The sequence below is a fragment of the Ranitomeya imitator genome, chromosome 3 (assembly GCF_032444005.1).
Source record: "Ranitomeya imitator isolate aRanImi1 chromosome 3, aRanImi1.pri, whole genome shotgun sequence".
In the NCBI taxonomy this organism is placed as follows: Eukaryota; Metazoa; Chordata; class Amphibia; order Anura; family Dendrobatidae; genus Ranitomeya; species Ranitomeya imitator.
This window is the reverse complement of record NC_091284.1, coordinates 84,746,371-84,772,151: the sequence shown is the minus strand read 5'-3', so window position 1 is coordinate 84,772,151 and position 25,781 is coordinate 84,746,371. Positions and strand designations below refer to the sequence as shown.

The window sequence follows — 25,781 nt, the reverse complement described above, 5'->3', positions numbered from 1 at the left end:
GTTTTCACTTAACAACCACTGATCGGTGACTTCCTTGCTGATCCGTGGTCATTTATTAGCCTGTAGTTGCCTGTTTAAACAGGCTAACTCGGCTTCAGATATGCACTGAATGATCTGTAACGCATCATTCAGCTGCTATTGTTTTATCGGTGCAGGTTTTGTTTACACAGGACGATGCGCTGCTGAGAACAATGATCCTTTGCTCTGACCAAAAGATCATTTCACCCGACGAGCAAGCATTTTCTCATTCTTTGGACAATCAGCAGCATCTTTGCACTGCACAATTATTGGGAAAAGAGTGTTCCTAAGAATGCTTGTTCATGCTATTCATGCAATGTAAATGTGCCTTTACTCAATTAACGAATGATGACACTTGACAATACTGGAGAACATCAAAGTGGGTAATCTGAGAGGGACATCCCTAATCAGAACTTCCATCTATGAGTAGGAACAGAGAATCACCTCTCTGTTTTTGGAAGTTAAAGTCTCTCTCAGCATTACCAACAAACTCTAAATGTAAAGGGAGTCTGTCAGTAGGTTTTGCTATGTAATTTGAGAGCAGCACAATATAGGGCAAGAAAGCCTGATTCCAGGGATGTATCACTTACTGGACTGCTTAGTGTAGTTTTGATAGAATCCTTGTTTTTCTGATGTAGATGTAGAAGAGCTAAGACTTATGGACTGTGTATAACCCGCCCACATCTCTGACTGGCAGATTCCTGTGTGCACTGTGCATCATCAGCAAGCTGCCAATCAATGGTGGGGCAGAGTTACCCACATTAGCCTGAAGGGTTTGCGCTTGAGATGTAGTCCTGTAGTGATAATCTCCTGCTGATAAAATACTGATTGCATTCAAACTACAACACACAACCCATTAAGTGACACATCCCTGTAGTCAGACTAACTGCCCTGTATTATGCTGTTCTCAGATTAAATAGCAAAAACCTGCTGACAGATTATCTTTAATGTACACTATGTAAGGCTTAATTTCAAAATACAGATTAGATTTACCTAAATTGCTGCCAGGCACTGGGACACCCTGTGATCAGCTTACTTTCAGGGGACCCTTCTAATATAAGGCCATTGTCCAAAAGAAAAAAACCCCTTTAAAAATGATCTGCATGGAGTAGCACAATAGTAATCACAAGCTAACCTCCTTTACACATTTAAATACAAGTATTAGAAGTTTAGAAAATAAGAAAAGTTGTAGGCCAAAAGAGGTGCCATGATTATTAAGAGGTGCATGTCTCCTTCGTAATAGAAAATGAAATATATGCTAGTTATGAGCTGGTAAAGATTTCTATTATATAATTTATGGCAATTTTTGAAAAAAATGATATTAAAACTGTTTTGTCAGTCCCATTTGTTAACGCGGTATTCCCATCTCCAAGATCGTATCTCAAAATGTAGTGTTTGTAATAATAATATTAGCAAATACCTCCAATTAGAAATGTATTATAGTTCTTCTGACTATGTCGCTTAGCCCATGTGCAGGGCATTGCAGTAGCTTCGGTATCCATGGTTACAACAACTCATTCGTACAGTTGATTAGTTAACTAGTGACCGTAACCATGGATATCTAAGCTACTGCAATGCCGTGCACATGGGGTAAGCGACATAGATTATGAGGAGAAATATACTACATTTCTAATTGAATGCATTTCTTAATATTATTATTTTTTACACCTCCTACATATTGGGGTGTGATCTTGGTGATAGGAATACCCCTTTAAGCCCCACCCTCTTTTTAGAAAAATGTCAAAAGCAATGTAAAATCAGAAAAAGTCATAAATTTTTATGCAAAATAGGCATGCATTAAAGCAAAAATTAAAAAATAGTCATTGTAAATAAGGCTGATGGACGGTGGGCTGCCTATATGTGAGCATCCCTTTAGGAGAAGTCAGGAGCACATGAGCTTACGAGGAAAGACTGCACAAACCTTCTGCCATATGGATTCAGGAGTGTGTAAAGCTGGACATTATCGGGTCAAGTTGAAGCATTTCCAGATATTATTATTTGGGTTGATAGAATATCTTTGGATAAGAGCTTATCCGAGTAGCTATAACGTTTACCAAATAGCTGTACCGAGAACCCGGATACGTGAAGTGCTCCCGATGAAGCTCGGCACCGTAGCTGCATGTGTCCCGGCTGTGTGACAGTCACAACGCCTGCACGTAACGCGCGCCTAGTTCTCCATGCAATAGCTATTGCTATTTGGAAAAGGAGGGAGCCGAAGCTATTCGCTCATCCCTAATTATTATATAACACTGACTTCAGCTAAAGTAACAAGTTCCAGAAATGATTGGGAAAAAATGTTGAGTTGTCTATTAAAACAAGTTTCCGTGTCTCAATTATAGGAATATGAGTGAAAGATGGAATCAGAATAGAAACCAAATTCTGTTAAAATATAGAAATGGTTAAAGAGAATGGAGAGAAGGCTCACTGGGACCCAATTATATCTCGCCTCGGACAAGTCTATTACATTCTGAGTCTTCTGACCATTGTGTAACAAGATCAGTCTTTTTCTCCCTATAACACTATTTCTAACCAGGACATGTTCCTGTACTGAAACAGTGGCTTTAAGTTGTGAGACTTATGAGAAGCCAAAGTGGCTGAAGATTCTGTAGCTCAGGGAAGAACAAAGACCAAAAATGTTGGTATTTTGGTAAAACATGAAGTCAAGTTCAAACTTTTTTTTAGAGTTCAAGCACACAATGGTTTTATAGCTCACAGCTGTAGTATGGGCTCCTCTTACTATACCTGTGTATACTGCCAAAGATATACAATGCAGCATGTACCATGGGACACTGTGCTATGAAGGCAATCTAGGAGAACATCTCCATGTTATAGTGCCATGCTGAGTCATTATGAAACAGCACATCTGGTGGCAATGACTACAGTACCCAGTAAGGAACCAGCACTATATGGGGCTTTACTTGCTCTCTGGACATCAGTGTGTCGTTGGCCATTATTTGAGAAGAATGAGAGCAGTATCGGTCAGTGAAGCTTCAGTTTGGGTTCACCAACACTGCATGGAAACAAATATATTGAAATATTATTTTTTCCACTTTGTAGAATATGGTTCATGCTGCTTAAACTGTTAGACTAGTGATACAATATACTGTATTGATGGCAACTAAATGGTGAAAAATTAGGATTATAATTGATGATCATAAGCAGGGTTGGACTGGCCGACCAATGCTTGAGATGCATGTGGTCATCCCAGACTCTGACACAGCTATGGTCTAGCAGAAGACAACCTCATGTAAAGCTGGCTGACTTTAGAGCTTATAATTCACCATTTGGATGTATTTCTTATGAGGTGATTAACATATAACATATTAGATTGTACTGATGATATAATTTGTGTGCACAATGATAACCGCAAAACTTCACAAGTTCTGTTTAGGAGGTGATTGTGCGCTGTGGTGATACCCAGGAACCTCAGTCCAACACCAATCATATGTTAACAAACTAAACAAATGGATCAGTTTTGGCTCTACTTCTGATTAGTCAACAGAAAATGTTCAAGCCGTGCACAGGCGCTTTGTGCACCCTTGGCAAGACCGATCCATTCAGTGCGTCTTCCATCTGTCTCTGCCCTTCTTTCTATCCAGTAAAGCCAGATTTGTCAATCAAGATAGAAGTGGAAGGAAATAAATGAAAAACGAGTTGGTTGAGAATTGCACAGAACTGCTGATCACACCAAAGGTGCACTAAGCGTCTGTGAATAGTCATTTTATGTTAGCAATCTCAAAGACAAACTATAGGTTTTCCCACGCCGTCGCCACTACAGCAGGTCAAATGATCATGCTCATGTTCTTACATTCTCAGTTGAAAATAAAAGGCTTTACTGAGGCGATGCATTCTGGTCATGGTATGAGCAATACAGTCCTCAGATATAATGTGAGCAGCAGTTATCATAAACTGAGAACTATTTATAACGTTTTATGAGATGATTAATTAATAGCCAGGTGCTTTACTCAGAATTTTTGGCTCCTCATGTTTTATGATTCCACTTCACACAAATCCCTTATGTTATAAAATCTGATTATTTGTATTATATCGATTTCTCCAGATCCGAAATAGAAATACTACTGACCCCAACAGAATGCCTTGTAATACGCTTATTATTTGCACTATTACATATCTATAGTTGTTTGTATAGCATGTCTCCTACTATCTGACAACTGTGGCAGTGTCATTATTACCTATCAGGTTATCTGTTTCACTCTACGTATTATCATTATCTCCAACTTAATGCAAACCTGATGGCTGATAAATGTGGCCTGAACCATGGGCAACAAGCATCACACATTGGCTATATCGCTTCAGCCAGATATGTTTTACTGTGAAATACTGTGGCGTTTCAGAGAAAAACATTCTTTTAAGGAGAAGCTCTCTCCATTTCTTTCATATTCAATTGGACACATGATGTAATAGTGACTGCAGAGCAGAAACAAATTTTTTCTTTTTTTTAATTTTTATTTCACCGCTGTTGCAGAGAAACAGTCAAATATTTGGCATCTATTGAGTTAACTTTAGTTAAGTCCAAGTGGGCGTTAATAGATAGTTTTCACTGGGGGCATGTACTTCAGACAGATTGCACTTGTACCCATGTTATTCTAAACTAGTGGTCCATTTTTCCAATTTTCAGGAACTGACATAATGGAGAAGGTGGAGAAACTTTTTATTTTTCTCTCCACCTCTGAGAAAATTGGATCCCGCACTGATCAAACTCTGATAGAGCCTGATTAGCATAATGGACTGATTTTCTTGGATGGAAAGAAAATGATTATCTACACCTGTCCTAATAAAGTGAGGGAGCTCATGAGTCCAAACATATTCACTAATCAAACAGGTTGGTGGCACACCCAGTGAAATAGCTTGAAAAGGGTGTTAGTTCCTCTGAAGCCAATCACTTAGCTCCTGTAGACCAATAGTAGACAGAGTGTAGGAACCGCACACCTAAAGGCACTTGTAGATGCTTCAAATAGGAGCTGGATTCTGGTTGTCCCTGTTTTGTTGAATCCCACCACTCATCCTGGACAGCTTTGACCTATATGCATTGAACAAAGCCTATACATCTGATGAAGTGTCTTCACCTGAAACATTAACATAATACTGTACTTACCATTACCAATAGCCAATTGGATATGAAATATTGACAATAAATCCTATTTGAAATCTCCAATTGCCTTTCGTTGTTAAGTTTCTTCACTCTGTCCAAATATATTCAGTCTACCCCCACACAGCCTGTCTGGCGGTTGCAGCTTATATTGAGTAGTGTGAGATCTCAGTAGGGAGGAGGGACATTGAGAATCTATCAATATTGGATTTAAAATATTGACCATAAATCCTATTTGAAATCTCCAATTGCCTTTCGTTGTCAAGTTTCTTCACTCTGTCCAAATATATTCAGTCTACACCCACACAGCCTGTCCACCAGCTGCAGCTTATACTGAGCAGTGTGAGATCTCAGCAGGGAGGAGGGACACTGATGATCTATCGATATGGTTAGGAGGAATGAGATTGAATTACAACTTTCAAAGCAAATTATACAGCCATTCTGACATGAAGTTTCAAAGTAAGTACGCAAGCTTCATTAGGTCTAAGAGGACTATGTAATAATGTATGTAGTTTGTATTGTAAAGTGTGGCGACAAATCCTCTTTAAAGCTAACTTACTGGGAAGGAATAGGATAGCAAACAATTACTTCATGACTTTGCCCTTGTGATAGTGTAGAACTTCTTTAAAAAATGCATTAGAACAATGCACCTGTCATATAAATGCCTGGTGTCCTTATCACTGTGTCCCCGGATTATCTCTTACATATCTCATTTTATTTCCACGTGAAATGCTTCAAGAACACAAACAACAGAATATCTTGAAATGATATATTAAAAACTTGCCTCTATGCCTAAATTGATGGATTAGGTATACAAGTGATGAGATTTGTTTGGAGATATCGTCTTATTGGCTCATTACCAATCTGATAAGACCAGTTTCCATGACAACTGACTTTAGTTGAGAGACGAAATATCTAAAAAAAGATGTGGCAGGTATCCTCATCTATACGTGTTCCTGGCTTTCATTTTTCTTTCTTTCACCTGTACGATTCATATCCTGAAGTTATTTTTACGATAAGTCAGAAGAGCTTCTGATACTTAGAATTTATTCTCAAGCACTGGGTCGTTATCTGTATGTTATGTTCTATAATTATCTGATGACAGAATTTAAATCTAGAAAGAATCAATGTCCATAGACGTCAGGCTTATAACCAGTCTTCAACAAAAGTATTTTATTGGAGTGAAAAATGGCAAACAAGTCGATTTAAAGGCATAGAATTTTTACTTAACTTGGCAAATTTTGGGTTGTTTGACATAGAGAAATTGAAATATTTGCCAGGTTTGAAAAAGTGCAGATTTGAGCAAAAATTTTCACCATTGTCTGTGTTTAGTAAAACCAAATAAATGAGCCGGACTATAAGCTGTTATACATGCAAAGTATAAGAACATGTTCACACTGTGGCCATTTCACAGACAGAACCCAAGAATAAACAAAATGAGCATAGACCCTACAGCAGTTAACACAATATTGATTTAAAAAAAGCATAAACGCCATCCCACCACAACACGGTATACTCATAGGGAAGGTCCTATCATGTCTCTAGTATTAAAACCTTACTATGTGTCAAACGACCTCAGTGTGAATAAGGGCCAAGCAGGACAAGGTCCTGACCGAGACACCCATCCATGGGAAGCCCTGCCCTTACTCATATTGAGGTTGTTTGACACATAGTAACGTTTAATACTAGGGACAGGATAGGACCTTCCCGATGGCTACACCTTGTTGCGGTGGGATGCCTTTTATGCTTTTTTGATCAAAATAGTGTTAGCTAAGTACCATATGTTATTTACATGTACTGTTAGTAGTTGCTTATTTACATTATGTAGGGTATATGCTCATTTTTTTCTTTTGCTTTGCTTTTGTAGGGTTCTGTTTAGTAATAATAACTTGGTGGTAAATTTGTTGGCTACACCTCTCCAGTCAAATCCTTCCCATTTTTATATAATATTTACAAAATTGTTTAAAAAAAGTTGAAATTTTTGAGCAAATACGAAATATGCCATAGTGTGAGACCTTTTTTTTTTTAACTAGAAAACATCTGGAAGTCACTTGATAGAGTCCAATTTTCACAGCTATTTACGGTGCAAATTACCAAGCCTAAAATGAATATTTGTTTTCAGCACTACATCATTATAGGTTTAATGCAGGAGACGAAGAAGGACAACAATAGTAAATGTGAACAGGTAAAACTATAAGAGAGATCACTGTTTCTGTAATGACACAGGTAGAAAGCAACCCTAAAAGTTAGCATAGGGCCTCTTGAAACATGACTTGGCTATCAGCTAAATATTAGATACAGATTTCAAGATGTTGCTCCTCATTTGCAGAAGGTAGGGTTTTTTTTAGTGTTTGGATTTTTTTGCCAGATTTAAAGGTTTCTTCTTTTAATCAGGCCTATGACCAACTAGATGGTGGCACGATTCTAACGCATTGGGTATTCTAGAATATGTATGTATGTATGTATATAGCAGCCACATAGTATATAGCACAGGCCACGTAGTATATAGGAGCCATGTAGTATATAGCAGACAAATACTACGTGGCCTGTGCTATATACTATGTGGCTGCTATATACATACATATTGTAGAATGTCCGATACGTTAATACAGGCCACGCAATATATAACAGTGGCCATGCAGTATATAACACAGCCCACATACTATATAACACAGCCCACGCAGTATATAGCAGCCAGGTAGTATATAAAACTGTCCACGCAGTATATAACAGTGGCCACGTAATATATAGCACAGCCCATGCAGTATATAACACTGCCTATGTAGTATATAGCAGCCACACGGTATCTGACACAGCCCACGTAGTATACAGCAGTGTGGGCACCATATCCTTGTTAAAAAAATAATTAAAATAAAAAACAGTTATATACTCACCCCTGGGATCCACCGAAGCTCTGGCGATACGCGCGTGGCTGCCGCCATCTTCAGTTCCCAGGATGCATTGCGAAATTACCCAGAAGACTTAGCGGTCTCGCAATGCATCGCCGGGAACGGAAGATGGCAGCTGGCGCGAGCAGCTCAGCGGACTAAGGATGGTGAGAATAGCAGGTTTTTTGTTTTTTTATTATTTTTAACATTACATTTTTTTACTATTGATGCTGCATAGGCAGCATCAATAGTAAAAAGTTGGGGACACACAGGGTTAATAGCAGTGGTTACGGAGTGCGTTACCTGCGGCATAATGTGGTCCATTACCGCCGGCATTAACCCTGTGTGAGCGGTGACTGGAGGGGAGTATGCGGGCACCGGGCACTGACTGCGGGGAATAAGGAGCAGCCATTTTTTTCTGGACTGTGGCCGTCGCTGATTGGTCGTGGCTGTTTTGCCACGACCAATCAGCGACTTGGATTTCCATGACAGACAGAGGCCACCACCAATGAATATCCGCGACAGAAAGAAAGACAGAAAGACGGAAGTGACCCTTAAACAATTATATAGTAGATTTCAGAACACATCAAAGTTCATCTAAATTTTGATGTGGTCCAAGGATGGACATACCAATGGTGCATCAACTTGAGCAGCTGTACAGGGGCCCAATAGGTAAGGGGGTCCACTACCACCTTCAAAGCAGCTTCTGTCACAAACACATGCGTGCATTAAAATGAGCTTCCAGACTACAGTGGGGCCCTTTTCTGTCTGTGTCCACCCCTGATCGGGTCATTTTTCATCTAAGAACACTTTAAGAGGAGAGAGATAAGAATTGCAGACCCTGATATCAGAACAAGCTCGCTGATGAATTTCGCTGTTAATTAATCTTCCAGATACTTAAAGTGATATCTTCAGGATTTATGAAAAAAAATTTCATTGAAACCCAATTGCAAATATTATTTTTAACTGAAAGGTATGCATTTATGTAGAGTACAAACTTTTTACTTAAAGATGTGGTAATAAATTGGCAAAAAAGAGTTTAGGAGAAGAGAGATAAAGATTACAGACCAGCCGTCAGAACAACTCATTGATGGATTTCTCTATTAACTCTGCAGCCGGCTATGTACTGTGATACCCAGAGGCTATAAAAGAAAAATAGACCAAAATTGTTTTAAGGGTTGTCTGGTCTCGGAACAAAAGTCTGCAGCCACTCTATGTGACCGCAGATTGTTGAATCATGTTAGTGTGCGAGTTGTATCTGTCACGATTCCACAGTATTCCGCGTAAGAGTTGGTTAGTCACATTCCCACATGTATACAATTTGGATGCTAACAGTCACATGCCGACTTGTCTCAGATAAGAAATCACCCACCTGCATGGGGAATGCAGGGGAATCCTGACAGCGTGCATGTTAGCTTCATTAGGAGAGGTAGATTCACTAAGGCTCAGGTTTGGGTGGGCACTCCCGGCGTCGATGCAACAAGGAGTAAAGTACGTGGGAAGCACGGACTTGGTACACACAAGAATGTCAGTAACAGTAGGATGGATGAATTAAACCTAGCAGGTATGAAATGCAAACAAAACAAAACACAATCAAACACAAAAATAACAGAAAGCATAGAAGGTGGATAGTGATGAACGAGTATGCTCGTTACTCGCGTTTCTCCGAGCATGCTCGGGTGGTCTCCGAGTATTTCAGCATGCTCGGAAATTTAGTCTGACGTAGCTGCATGATTTGCGGCTGCTAGAGAGCTTGAATATATGTAGGGATTGCCTGTTTGTTAGGGAATCCCCACATGCATTCAAGCTGTCTAGCAGCTGCAAATCGTGAAGCTGCGTCGACATAAACTAAATCTCCGAGCACCCGAAATACTCGACCACCCGAGCATGCTCGGAGAAACTCGAGTAACGAGTATATTCGCTCATCACTAATGATTGATCACTTCAAACATTGGACTAGAGTTTCAATCCCAAGACACAGGTGTGTCGAAATAGGTCTAGGAAGATGAGGTCTATGATGCACCCCAGGCAACTTGCAAAACCTGATGTGGAGCACAACAGAGGGCAGTGGACCCAGGGGAAGGAAACTGACCCTGAGATACCCAGATGTATAACAAGGAGTATAGAGTGACTTGAAGACTTTTCTTCTTAGACTGGACAATTCCCTTAATAAAACCAATTAGCAACAAATTATTTTTAGAATAAAATACATTCAAGTAAAAAAGAAAGCAAGCAAACAAAACACTTCAATATGATTCTTTTAAAATGATCACCAATGTCCAAAATAATACATGTTGCTATAAATATAGAATTTCGCTAAGGATGCACAGTTGCAAACACTCTTAGAAGGCCAACTTCCTATTTTTCTATTTATCTGCCTATCCATCCATCTATCCCTATAGGGTTTATCATCAGATGCAAGCAGGGAAAAGTTAATTGGCATGGAGGCCAGTGGGCATGAAGGGCAGCAGGGAAATCATTGCTCACTATAGCCATTCAGGTACGATCTTTGCATTGAGGTTCTGCCTGTAGAAAGCTGTCAGCGAAACATTAATACTATAGCGCTTGTCATTATACTCCGTGGGCATATCATGAGCTTAAAAGATCTGCTGGATAATGAATGCAAATAGCCATTATATTAGCAGCCGGGGAGATAATATCAATACATCTAATTGACAAAACCACTTATCTCTCTAATAAGATGATCGAGAATATTTATTCAATGTCTTAGTCCTATTATAAACTCAACTCAGAATGGATTCAATTGCAAATATATCCTTTACTATATTAATTGGCTGCATGCTCAAGTCAAACAATGGCTGATTCCAATGACAACGCCCCACTGTCCCGATAAAGCAGAAGGCCCATGTTCTCTTACCTTTGGAAGGGAAGCTCTTGAGCCTGAGCTCTGAGTTGTCATTGTTAGGACAGTTGTAATTCCCAAAGCAACTCTAGCCGGAGCCGCATCCATATTAATCCAGAAGGACACCCAGGATAAGATGACAATGAGTAAGCTGGGGATGTACATCTGTATCAAGTAGTATCCCATCTGACGCTCCAGGTGAAACTTAACCTCAATGCAAGTAAACTTTCCTGAAAGTAAATGAAACATAGTCGTGTCACTCATAGGATCATCCATCATGATGAGTTTGTTACGTGATACCGCCTTCTCAAATGAAACGGTCAATGTGCCTCCAAATGCCTCTGCACATTGTAGTACTGTATTACAGGGTCATTCCCAATACTGAAAGTTATCACCAGAGCTGAGAAAAGTATTTGCTGGACCCTTTCCATGGCGGCTGGACCTGAGCACTGACAACCACCTTCTACCTACGGGTACCTATGGGTGGTGCTGCTTCTCCAACATCTCTTATGATTAATATTTGGCAACACGACGTACAAGTGATGTCCCAGGCCTACTAATCATAGGTGCTAGAGATGCCACAGGTAATAGGAGGCTCTGGTCCAGCCCATGGATGACTGCTGTGGCCTCTGGGCCCAAGGTTCTGTAAACTAGTTATCATCCATCCTCAACATTGGTTAAAACCTTCCAACCAGTGGGGGTCTGACCACTGTGTCACCAATGAACTTGGCTCTTAAATACACCATTCATTATCTGGGGAATTAACAGAAAAGGTCCAGCACTGTACTCCACTATCTCCGGGAGTCCCATAGAAGATGAATGGAGTTGTGCCACACATGCCTGACCAATGCTCCATTGTGACAAAACATTTCAGCGCTCCCTTCTTGGAATTGGTGCGGGTCTCAAGAATCAGAAATGTATCACCTATCCTGTAGGTATATGATAACTTTCATCAAGCAATGCTAGTAGGTAGAGATAAAGCCAAACATAACAGCAACATGGTAAATTTTATGAGAGATCCGAGGCACAGTAGGCCCCAATAGGAGTCTATGGGTATGGCATTATGGGTTGTTTCACGTGGAGGTAAATTCTGCAGGAAAATACAAGAAACTGCTTTTTTCTAATACTTGTGCTGTTTTGCTCCAGTTTCCTTCCACATTCAAAAGACATACGGGTCATTGGTTTCCTATGAAATTGGGCCCAGTGTATATGTCAGAGACAGTGGTATAAGATGCAAGCCCCAATGATGAGAAGGAGTAATTAGTGAATACATGCCCCATGAAGCTCTGTCTGTCCTCACTGGGTGGCTTTTAAATCATGAGAGATTCCACAGAATGTATAAAGGACAGTTCAGTTTTAGAAAAGATGGAATGTTTTTTTGGACATGACACTGCACCAGCATTTTCCATGGGCTCTTTTTGGTAATGGTGGCTCAGTGGTTAGCACTGTTGTTTTGCAGCAATGGACTACTGGGTTCAAATCTCATCAAGGACAACATCTCCGGGTTCTCCGGTTTTCTTCCAAATTCCAAAGACATACTGATAGAGAATTTAGATTGTGAGCCCCAATGGGGGCAGTGATGATGTTGTCTGTGAAATATGATGGCGCTATATAAGCAGGAATAATAATAAATATTGCAGATCAGATGCAGGCATAGGACTAAACTGCAATACCTTTCAAGTGTGGTGAACCAGTTCTATACAACCGCTACAAGCTGTGAACATTGCACCACTTCATAGTGATGTGTTTTTATCTTTTGCGGCATGTATGAAATATCAACATTTTACTTGCTTCTTGGGCGGCAAAGAACACTGATTCGAAGTGACACCACTCATTTTTTCTCCCCTCTTACGTGATATCTCTGCATACTTTTTTTTTACAGTGTGATGATACTTTCTGCACAGACTGCGACCCACCTGGAATCCAGAGGATTTTTTTTTCTCTAATTATGACAGATGCAAGCATGACACATATGGCTGAATCTGCCACGTTTCATTACGAGACTGAATACAATGACACAAGTCACGCAATTTAGGACACACTCATGCTTATCTGGGAAATTATGGCTGCAGTTAAAACGGATTCCTTTGGAAACAGTCAGGAGGTTGTCTGCACATTCACGCTCCTCTATACAAATACAATCTAATACGCTCCCATCAGTCAGAAGAAAGCTTCGAGGAGTGTCTGGGGAATCGTTTTTTTTTCTTCTTCAAAGAATGATAGTGGTGTCTTTGATTTATTATGGAAGCATGTGAAGAATGCGCAATCTAGGCACAAGTGTATTACAGAGGGATCACACAGCGAACGTGAACCCTATCCGATTTTACGAATCTCCAGAGAATGTTATTATGACCTTCACTGAAAACAATGAGAGAAGGCGCCTTATAATAGATAACGTGCTCCGATTCTTTACAAAAAGCAGTCAGTGTAACACCAATACCGAGTACATCCTCTCTCCAGTACAAATCTGCGCCTCTGTAGATGTGATCGTTCATTTACAATGTAATCTAAGGGCCCATTCACACTGCGTTTTCTCCTATGTTCAGTGGCCCTGTCTGGGCTTACATCCGTACCCCCGCAAAACGGGATTCAGGCAAATGTGCTGACAGCACTATTGACTATAATGGTGTCGACAGAGTCACCGTATATTCTGTTGTGCATCATTTCCGGCTGTATACGCCTATTGAAGGCGAACAGCAAGATGCAGTAGACTACATATTGCTGCCCGCCTCATCTAGGCGGACATGACAAATTACACCATGAAAAAAAAAAGTGGAAAATCCAGCAACCTCAAAATCCATTAAAACATGAAAAAGTAAAGTTTGAAAAACATGTTGGCGGACACTGCGCCAGGACCACGCACCAGGCTTCTCCACATCGGAATGACATAACCTCACGCAGGAAGTGCGGCAGGTGCTCTATGATTCAATGGAACCTAAGTCTTAGAAGCCTTTAAATTGATCATAGGATACTAAGGGGACACAGTGTCTCGCTTCTCCTTATTACTACTTCGCACCAAATAGCAGTCGGTACACTGATGAAGGTCATTGTTAGACCGAAACGTGTGGACTCAGTACTACAGTTTCTGACTGCATTAAAATCTTCTTCATTTCTTCAAAGTTGAGCGCCAAGTTTCTTTATCACAGTAATCGGTTTGGGACCCTACTTGAGCACCACCCCAGTAGTGCCATGTCACATCACTATCAACCGCCCAGGTTACCCACTCTTTTAAGGGCTCCCAGCATTTATGCCAGCTGTGCATTATGAGTATATTTACATGTACGGTATATGTACAGTGTTTGTGTGTGTGTAATATTCATGTGTATGTACAGTGTGTGTGTGTAATATTCATGTGTATGTGCAGTGTAGGTATATACATGTGTATGCATGTGTAGTGTAGGTATATACTGTATATGTGTATGTATGTGCAGTGTAGGTATATACATGTGTATGTGCAGTGTGTGATGACATGACTATATTTAAATAAATATTGATTGTTTTTGTCCAAGAATAAATATGGATTGTTGTTCACAGAAAAAAAACAAGACATCCTCTGAAAATAAGCCCCAACCCATCATTTGGAGCAACATGGCAGCATTTTTGGTGAAACATGGTAGTTTTAAAAAGATTGTAGATAGATAGATAGGTAGATAGATAATAAATAGATAGATAATAGATAGATAGATGATTGATAGATAGATATAGCAGCATGTGAAATGCAAAATTTTCATGATTGTCTTATTCATTGTTTTTGCATTACAATTTGATAGAATGCGCTAATCCCAATGTGACCTATAAAGAAAACTGATGTTTAATAAAAAAGCAATGGACAATAGCGTATTAGACTAAATGTGATTCCTAATTGTTTATCTCTACTATTAAACTATAGCTTTAGTGTAAATACAGACCTAGTGGCACATATGGCATATTTAAGTCATTTATTGTTTTTTTTCTTATTTAATATGTAGTCCTGTGATTTTTTTTTTTTTTTTTGTTGGGGGGGGTAGGTGGTTAGTGTAAAATAAAAGGGTTGCCCCAGATTAAACAATTGATGATCGTGGGATGAGTAATTAATATAGTGGTGATCCGACACTCAGCACACCAATAAGATTGGTGGGGGTCTTATACTCGGCACCTCCACTGATCTGCTGAAATCTGCATGAATAGGAGAGGAGGTGCAGAACCCGGAAACATCCATTAAACATTGTGACGGGTTGCTGTGTTCCGCCTCTTATATTGCTGCTATACAACAACCACCGGAGCAGATTTCAGCTGATCAGTGTCGGTGCTGAGTGTCAACCATCCACCATGTCTTAGATTCTCTAAGGGTTAGTAATATTAATATCTGATATATAAAGCTGAATGTGTGTGTGTATGTGTGTGTGTGTGTATGTCCGGGATTGGCATCTGCACCGTAGCAGCTACAGCCACAAAATTTTGCACAGTCACACGTCTGGACCCCGAGAGCGTCATAGGCTATGTTGTGGGGCAAAATTTTAACCCCGCACATTCCAATTCACCAAACAATTTTGCCCCTATCTACATAATGGGGAAAAAGTGAAAGGAAAAGTGTTGGAGGCAAATTGACAGCTGCCAGATGTGAACAAGGGGGACTTAAAGAGTGAGAGCGATGGCGCCAAAGAGTATATACCGTACAGTTGCTAAGGTGGGGCCCCGACATGGGATACTCACCACACACGGGGATATGAACACACACACGAAATGCGCCACACACTACCACGTGCTTGAACACATATCACCCTGAGCACACATTTCACCACACATACACCAACCTCGCCACATAAAAGTCAAAACACAAAAGTCGCCACTCAAAACTCACCATGCGCAAAATTCGCCACATTCAAAACTAGCCACACGTGCAAAACTCACCTCATGGAAAACTCACCACACGCAAAACTTGCACATCTGGAAAAATTGCCACATACACAAAAGTTGCAACACATGCAAAAGTTGCCTCACACAAAACTTGCACATACTCAAAACGCACCACACATAAAACTCGCCATACGCAAAAAACTTGCTGCACACAACTTGCTACACTAACCTGTCACATGCAGCTCGACACACAAAAAGTTGCTACACGCATGTCACCACACAAAACTCATCTCACAAAAGTCGCTACATGCATGTCGCCACACGCAACTCAACACACACAACTTGACACATGAAACTCGCCCTAAAACACACACAAGTCTGGTATTATCCTTCAAAAATAAAAATCTGATTAACCCCTTTCTGCCATTAGACGTACTATTGCGTCCATGTGGGGTGGGCTTTACTTCCCAAGGACGCAATAGTACGTCATATGCGATCGGCAGCGCTCACGGGGGGAGCGCCGCCGATCGCGGCCGGGTGTCAGCTGCCTATCGCAGCTGACATCCGGCACTATGTGCCAGGAGCGGTCAAAGACCGCCCCCGGCACATTAACCCCCGGCACACCGCGATCAAAGATGATCGCGATGTGCCGGCGGTGCAGGGAAGCACCGCGCAGGGAGGGGGCTCCCTGCGGGCTTCCCTGAGCCCCCCGCAGCAACGCGATGTGATCGCGTTGCTGCGAGGGTCTTACCTCCCTCCCTGCTCGAGCCCCGGATCCAAGATGGCCGCGGATCCGGGTCCTGCAGGGAGGGAGGTGGCTTCACAGAGCCTGCTCAGAGCAGGCACTGTGAAGCAGCCTGCACTCCTATCAGATCGGTGATCTGACAGAGTGCTGTGCAAACTGTCAGATCACCGATCTGTGATGTCCCCCCCTGGGACAAAGTAAAAAAGTAAAAAAAAAATTTTTCAAATGTGTAAAAAAAAAAAAAAAAAAATATTCCAAAATAATGAAAAAAAAAAATAATATTATTCCCATAAATACATTTCTTTATCTAAATAAAAAAAACAAAACAATAAAAGTACACATATTTAGTATCGCCGCGTCCGTAACGGCCCGACCTATAAAACTGGCCCACTAGTTAACCCCTTCAGTAAACACCGTAAGAAAAAAAAAAAAAAACGAGGCAAAAAACAACGCTTTATTATCATACCGCCGAACAAAAAGTGGAATAATACGCGATCAAAAAGATGGATATAAATAACCATGGTACCGCTGAAAGCGTCATCTTGTCCCGCAAAAAACGAGCTGTGATACAGCATCATCAGCAAAAACATAAAAAAGTTATAGTCCTGAGAATAAAGCGATGCAAAAATAATTATTTTTTCCGTAAAATAGTTTTTATCGTATAAAAGCGCCAAAACATAAAAAAATGATATAAATGAGGTGTCGCTGTAATCGTACTGACCCGAAGAATAAAACTGCTTTATCAATTTTACCAAACGCGGAACGGTATAAACGCCTCCCCCAAAAGAAATTCATGAATAGCTGTTTTTTGGTCATTCTTCCTCACAAAAATCGGAATAAAAAGCGAACAAAAAATGTCATGTGCCTGAAGATGTTACCAATAAAATCGTCAACTCGTCCCGCAAAAAACAAGACCTCACATGACTCTGTGGACCAAAATATGGAAAAATTATAGCTCTCAAAATGTGGTAACGCAAAAAATATTTTTTGCAATAAAAAGCGTCTTTCAGTGTGACGGCTGCCAATCATAAAAATCCGCTAAAAAACCCGCTATAAAAGTAAATCAAACCCCCTTCATCACCCCCTTAGTTAGGGAAAAATTAAAAAAATGTATTTATATCCATTTTCTTGTTAGGGCTAGGGTTAGGGCTAGGGTTAGGGCTAGGGTTAGGGTTAGGGCTAGGGTTAAGGTTGGGGCTAGGGCTAGGGTTAGGGCTAGGGTTAGGGTTAGGGCTAGGGTTAGGGTTAGGGCTAGGGTTAGGGTTAGGGTTAGGGTTGGGGCTACAGTTAGGGTTGGGGCTACAGTTAGGGTTGGGGCTAAAGTTAGGGTTAGGGTTTAGATTACATTTACAGTTGGGAATAGGGTTGGGATTAGGGGTGTGTCAGGGTTAGGGGTGTGGTTAGGGTTACCGTTGGAATTAGGGTTAGGGGTGTGTTTGGATTAGGGCTTCAGTTATAATTGGAGGGTTTCCACTGTTTAGGCACATCAGGGGCTCTCCAAACACGACATGGCGTCCGATCTCAATTCCAGCCAATTCTGCGTTGAAAAAGTAAAACAGTGCTCCTTCCCTTCCGAGCTCTCCCGTGTGCCCAAACAGGGGTTTGCCCCAACATATGGGGTATCAGCGTACTCAGGACAAATAGGACAACAACTTTTGGGGTCCAATTTCTCCTGTTACCCTTGGGAAAAAACAAACTAGGGGCTAAAAAATAATTTTTTGGGGAAAAAAAAAAAGATTTTTTATTTTCACGGCTCTGCGTTATAAACTGTAGTGAAACACTTGGGGGTTCAAAGTTCTCCCAACACATCTAGATGAGTTCCCTGGGGGTCTAGTTTCCAATATGGGGTCACTTGTGGGGGGTTTCTACTGTTTAGGTACATTAGGGGCTCTGCAAACGCAATGTGACGCCTGCAGACTATTCCATCTAAGTCTGCATTCCAAATGGCACTCCTTCCCTTCCGAGCCCTCCCATGCGCCCAAACGGTGGTTCCCTCCACATATGGGGTATCAGCGTACTCAGGACAAATTGGACAACAACGTTTGGGGTCGAATTTCTCCTCTTACCCTCGGGAAAATACAAAACTGGGGGCTAAAAAATAATTTTTGTGGGAAAAAATGTTTGTTTTATTTTTACGGCTCTGCATTATAAACTTCTGTGAAGCCCTTGGTGGGTCAAAGTGCTCACCACACATCTAGATAAGTTCCTTTGGGGGTCTACTTTCCAAAATGGTGTCACTTGTGGGGGGTTTCAATGTTTAGGCACATCAGTGGCTCTCCAAACGCAACATGGCGTCCCATCTCAATTCCTGTCAATTTTGCATTGAAAAGTCAAACGGCGCTCCTTCCCTTCCGAGCTCTCCCATGCGCCCAAACAGTGGTTTACCCCCACATATGGGGTATCAGCGTACTCAGGACAAATTGTACAACAACTTTTGGGGTCCAATTTCTTCTCTTACCCTTGGGAAAATAAAAAATTGGGGGCGAAAAGATAATTTTTGTGAAAAAATATGATTTTTTATTTTTTTGGTTCTCCATTATAAACTTCTGTGAAGCACTTGGTGGGTCAAAGGGCTCACCACACCTCTAGATAAGTTCCTTAGGGGGTCTACTTTCCAAAATGGTGTCACTTGTGGGGGTTTCAATGTTTAGGCACATCAGTGGCTCTCCAAACGCAACATGGCGTCCCATCTCAATTCCTGTCAATTTTGCATTGAAAAGTCAAACGGCGCTCCTTCCCTTCCGAGCTCTCCCATGCGCCCAAACAGTGGTTTACCCCCACATATGGGGTATCAGCGTACTCAGGACAAATTGTACAACAACTTTTGGGGTCCAATTTCTTCTCTTACCCTTGGGAAAATAAAAAATTGGGGGCGAAAAGATAATTTTTGTGAAAAAATATGATTTTTTATTTTTACGGTTCTCCAATATAAACTTCTGTGAAGCACTTGGTGGGTCAAAGGGCTCACCACACCTCTAGATAAGTTCCTTAGGGGGTCTACTTTCCAAAATGGTGTCACTTGTGGGGGTTTCAATGTTTAGGCACATCAGTGGCTCTCCAAACGCAACATGGCGTCCCATCTCAATTTCTGTCAATTTTGCATTGAAAAGTCAAACGGCGCTCCTTCCCTTCCGAGCTCTCCCATGCGCCCAAACAGTGGTTTACCCCCACATATGGGGTATCGGTGTACTCAGGACAAATTGTACAACAACTTTTGCGGTCCAATTTCTCCTGTTACCCTTGGTAAAATAAAACAAATTGGAGCTGAATTAAATTTTTTGTGAAAAAAAGTTAAATGTTCATTTTTATTTAAACATTCCAAAAATTCCTGTGAAGCACCAGAAGGGTTAATAAACTTCTTGAATATGGTTTTGAGCACCATGAGGGGTGCAGTTTTTAAAATGGTGTCACACTTGGGTATTTTCTATCATATAGACCCCTCAAAATGACTTCAAATGAGATGTGGTCCTTAAAAAAAAATGGTGTTGTAAAAATGAGAAATTGCTGGTCAACTTTTAACCCTTATAACTCCCTAACAAAAAAAAATTTTGGTTCCAAAATTGTGCTGATGTAAAGTAAACATGTAGGAATTGTTACTTATTAAGTATTTTGTGGGACATATATCTGTGATTTAATTGCATAAAAATTCAAAGTTGGAAAATTGCGAAATTTTCATAATTTTCGCCAAATTTCCGTTTTTTTCACAAATAAACGCAAGTACTATCAAAGAATTTTTACCATTGTCATGAAGTACAATATGTCATGAGAAAACAATGTCAGAATCACTGGAATCCATTGAAGCGTTCCAGAGTTATAACCTCATAAAGGGACAGTGGTCAGAATTGTAAAAATTGGCCCGGTCATTAACGTGCAAACCACCCTTGGGGGTAAAGGGGTTAATAAGCAGACAAACTACAAGAGCAACAAATGTACCATATAGGAAATACGGCAGCTGTCAGTCACATGACCTGTCTATTATGTGTATGTGTGAGCTAATATATACTGCCAGGGGGAGGGCTTCCTGTTGGCTGGGGATTTATCAGGCTGCCAATTTAGCTTACAAATGCTGAGGTAAAAATACTGACCAAATAACGTGTGAATGAGGTCTAATACAGGAGGAGATGATACACCGATATATACTATATACAGGAGGAGATGACATACAGGTGCATACTATATACAGGGGAGATGACACACAGGGATATACTATATACTGGAGCAGATGACACACAGATATACTATATACAGGAGGAGATCACATACAGGTATATACTATATACAGGGGAGATGACACACAGGTATATACAGGAGGAGATGACATACAGGTATATACTATATACAGGAGGAGATGACTTACAGGTATATACTATATACAGGAGGAGATGACTTACATGTATATACTATATACAGGAGGAGATGACACACAGGTATATACTATAAACAGGAGGAAATGACATACAGGTATATACTATATAAATACTCACCCAGCTCCCTCGTTGGCTGTCGCTGCTTCCTGTTCTGGCCGCATCTTCTCCTGTATGCGGTCATGTGGGGCCGCCGATTACAGTAATGAATATGCGGCTCCACCCCTATGGGAGGTGGAGCCGCATATTCATTACTGTAAATGAGCGGCCCCACGTGACCGCATACAGGAGAAGATACGGCCAGAACAGGAAGCAGCGACAGCCAACGAGGGAGCTGGGTGAGTATTTTCAGAACAGCAGGGGGCGCACATGGGGTGGGAGGGCGGGGGGCACATAGATCTTTATTTTAAACACTATTATTCATATCTTCTCTGCAGCAAACGCTGCTGCAGGGAAGATATGAATCGCGGCTTCAGCACCAGTGGGGGGAACAGCGCTTAATGTAGCGCTGTCTCCTGCACGACACACGGACAACGTCCGTATGCGGTACGTGTTTTACATGGACCCATTGACTTTAATGGGTCTGTGTAATACGTGCGCTCCCACGAACACTGACATGTCTCCGTGTTTGGCACACGGAGACACGGTCCGCAATAAATCAATGACATCTGCACAGATGCATTGATTTTTATGTGTCTACGTGTGTCAGTGGCTCCGGTACATGAGGAAACTGTCACCTCACGTACCGGAGCCACTGACGTTTGAAACCGGCCTAAGACGACACCCGCCTTATAACATGACCCTCGTCTTATATGGCAAGTATATCCCAAACTCCATATTTTATATGGAAAAGTTGGGGTCGTCTTATACATCAGAAATTGGGGAAAAAAACTCCAAGTACGTTTGTTCAAATTGCCAAAAAAGTTCAAATCCACAATTGTTTTTTTTATTTATCTTGTTCACTATATGAAATGTCATTCTCCAGGTTAGTACGATTACGTAGATATCAAACATGTATATGTTTTTTTAGTTAAGTGGTGAAAAACCTTTGGGAATGTGTAAGAAAAAAGAAAAAAACTATTGCTTTTGTTGCCATTTTCCAAGAACCGACATTTGTTGCCCTGACCAGACATTTTTATTGATGCCATTTCGGGGTAGATACGATGTTTTGATTGCCTCTTACTGCATTATATTGCATGCTGCAGGGGTCCAAAAAATGTTGGTGTTTCAATTTTTATTCTCGTTACCCTAGTCTACATTGGAAACTTTCAAATGCTCTATTTTCACCAAAACAGAAAGTGTTCAGTAAATGTTTTCCTCCTCAATCTTGTAATCACTCTTGGGGATCATTGTGATGTCCTTTCTTTTTTTTTTTTTACGTACGAGGTAAAATGGACTGTTTTCATCAGTGTGTTGGTTTCTGATTTTCATCCATTTTTCATCCATGTGTCCTTTTTTTATCATCGGTTTGGCATTAGTTTCTCTTTCATTTCAAAAAAAGAAAAAACTCGCTTAGGATTTCTATCCGTGAAAAACATGGCTAGAACATGTATGAGGACAAGGGATGTTTGAATAAGAACTAGTGATGATTGAAAGTGCTCCGATGAGGTTTTATCCGAGCATGCTCGTGTGCTAACTGAGTGTCTTCGGCATGCTCGAAAAATATGTTTGAGTCCCCGGAACTGTATGTCTAGCGGCTGTTCGACAGCCTCATCACAAACAGGGATTGCCTGCAAGACATGCAGGCGTGGGGACTCGAACATATTTTTTCGAGCACACCGGAGATACTCGATTAGCACATGAGCATGTTCCGAAAACACCTCATCTGAGCATGTTAGCTCATCCCTACCTAGAACCAGTGCTCCTGGGAGAGAACCCTTCGCAATGCAACATTGTGGGGAACATGCCAATGCTTTTTCCATATGTAATCTTTGTTCACACACCCTATGTATAAAATTGGAGGTGTATGGAGGTACAGAATGGACCCATAGTTGTCCATGGTGAATGTAGCATGGGCCTACACGCTACATACTGTAAATGTAACATGGCCATGTGTAAAAGCCACTATGGTTACAAAAGCCAAAGCCCCATAGATAAGAATCAGAAATGGGAAACAAACAAACCAGTTACCTGTGTTGTAGTGCTTTGTGCAATATCCTAGTTCATTTTCCTCTTTTAGTATGAACTGCGGCAATGTTAAACCATCAGCAACTTGCACCGGGCTATTACTCAGCCATTCAAATATGAGGTCATTCATTGTGTATCCAACTAGGGGAAACAAAGCACAGTTGATTAGATTGTAAATTGGAGGCGCATCAATGTCTCACGGAAAGCAAAATCAGACATTTCAACCTCATTTGCGGCTGTGGAAAAAGCAACTAACATGCAAAACACAATTCCCACTTCATTTGGAACTAAGTCGGAATATTTCACACTATATAATGATTTTCATAAAATGCTGAGTTTTAAACCAAATTTTAAAACAAAAAGCTAAATATAAACCTCATTACTTTCCTGTTGACTTTTGATGGAAATATACACAGGGCTGGATGCAAGCTTTATTACTAATGAGCCTCTTCATTTTGTTATAGCAGGATCATTTTTACATGACTTATGTACATGAGACTTACTGTACTTATTCCTGCACTAAGCCGATAATGAAGAGAAGGAAAAACCAAAGACAATGGATCTTTAACTGTGCACCATATGATGAAAAAGGAGATCCAGGAGTCGATGTGTTAAAAATTGCGGTTTTATCAGTCAACGCGTTTCAAGGTTAACAGACTTCTTCATCAGGACAAAATCAGGTGTAGTCATGATGAAGTCTGTGAACGCTTTGACTGATAAAATCGCAATTTTCAACACATCGACTCCTGGATCTCTTTTTTCATCAAATGTTTTTTTCAGCAGTGCAGTTAAAGATCCATCCTCCATGGTTTTTCCTTTCATTGCATGTATCCTGGAAGTGCAGCAGCCTTTCTTTGGTGTTGTTGGACACAACTCTGTCTGGTGAGCACATCCTAGCACCCATCGCTTTCCTATCATATATCCGAATATCCGAGTAAGACCCCATTTTGTCCTATTGTCATCCAATTTTCTCCTATTAAATAGTGAAGAGAAAACTGAATTTACTTTACTAGAACTAGAAACAATCGGTTCACACTTTGTAAGCCTATACATTTGGATGTGTCTGCACAATATACTTTTTTTGGTGGGTAAGGCCAATATCAACCGAACAAGCAGCATTATATGGAACAATATTAATATATATTGGCGAACTGTCCATAAATAAAAAAGCCTACAAGAGGTTCAAATGGACACTCCCTTAAATATGCATCCTACAAGAGACACAGAGTCACTGTCCATCGAGGTAAGTAGATACAACAATGTTTAGAAGAAAATACAATGCAGGCCAAAAAACAACAACACAATTAAAGAAAGTCAATAGCAAAAGACACAGTGGCTATTAGTGATGAGCGAATGGAATTGTTGCTCAGGTGGTCTCCGAGTATTTGTTCGTGCTCGGAGATTTAGTTTTCGTCGCCTCAGCTGCATGACTTGCGGATGCTAGACAGGCTGAATACATGTGGGAATTCCCTAACATACAGGCATTTCTCACATGTATTCAGCCTGTCTAGCAGCCGTAAATCATGCAGCTGTGGCGACGAAAACTAAATCTCCGAGTAGTAACAAATACTCAGAGACTACTCGAGCGTGCTCGGGATAACCCGAGCAACGAGTATACTGGCTCATCACTAGTGGCTATAGATCCACTGAAGTGTGGCGGGTACAGGTAATTTAGACCAGTCTATACATGTATATCATATTTGAACAGCATAATCGACTCTAATAATAATGTACAGGGTGGGGCATTTATATGGATACGCCTAAATAAAATGGGAATGGTTGGTGACCCAGATCAGCGCGCTGAATTTGCTGAATGAGCAAAACAAAAATTGGAACAAGACCCTCAGTTTACACAGAACATTATGTTCAGTGATGAGGCAAACTTTTTTGGGTGGGCCATTAATACAGATACACCTAAATAACATGGGAATGGTGACAGTTTTCTTGCGTAGGGTGTCTTGCATTGAAATCTGCTGCAATCACCCGGTTACTGTGTTCATCAGACATCAACACAATTTCTATCCGCTCCTCACGTGTTACCCTCTGCGACATGTCAATGGCTGTAAACAAAAAGAAACTTGGAAATAACTCATGAAAAAATAAAGTTACATTAAAACCAAGCACACCATTATTTTTCTTGTGAAATTCTCAATAAGTTTGATGTGTCACATGACCCTCTTCCCATTGAAAAAAATAAAGTTGGATCCAAAATGGCCAACTTCAAAATGGCCGCCATGGTCACCACCCATCTTGAAAAGTTTCCCCCTCCGATATACTAAGGTGCTACAAACAAGAAGTTGATATCACCAACCATTCCCATTTTATTTAGGTGTATCCATATAAATGGCCCACCCTGTATATTCAAAGGAACACCAGCCAGAATGGCTGGCAATTGTGTAGGTTGTCCATCCGGTATAAAGAGGCCAGTGCAATAATGCTGAATCCTTACTATCATAAACATACATAGTATGAGGTATACATGTCTAAAGGCAGCAAATATCACTGGGTGTAAATAGTATAAGACCTTCAAGTCAAGATGGTATCATAAAAATATAAAGTGAAAAGCTGAGCTGAAAAAGACCATCTTACCTATGATAACCTGTGTGAATCTGCTCAGGTCCAAATGGGTTATCATGGGTAAGGTGGAAAATTGCAGTATGCTGGGAGCGGCTCCGAAAATCAGTCCACACAAACCTATTCAATTCTATGGGAGAGCTTAAAACATTGGACATCCGAGTGCAGTCAGATTTATGCAGATACAAAGTTCTCCATCTTCTCCACACCTCTGATACAATTCTCTTCAAGAGAGTTGGATCACAGTATACAGACA

General features: G+C 40.7%; 1 protein-coding gene across 2 annotated transcripts in view; it reads right to left on the bottom strand.

The window, feature by feature from the left end:
- Positions 1-25,781, bottom strand: part of GLRA2 (glycine receptor alpha 2) — a 277,822-nt gene that overhangs the window by 110,797 nt on the left and 141,244 nt on the right. For both annotated transcript variants that reach the window (XM_069761037.1, XM_069761038.1), the window contains exons 6-7: positions 22,955-23,092; positions 10,895-11,109 (exon numbers count right to left, since the gene is read on the bottom strand). In XM_069761037.1, coding sequence (XP_069617138.1) covers positions 10,895-11,109; positions 22,955-23,092 — 353 coding nt within the window. The remainder of the gene's footprint in view (positions 1-10,894; positions 11,110-22,954; positions 23,093-25,781) is intronic.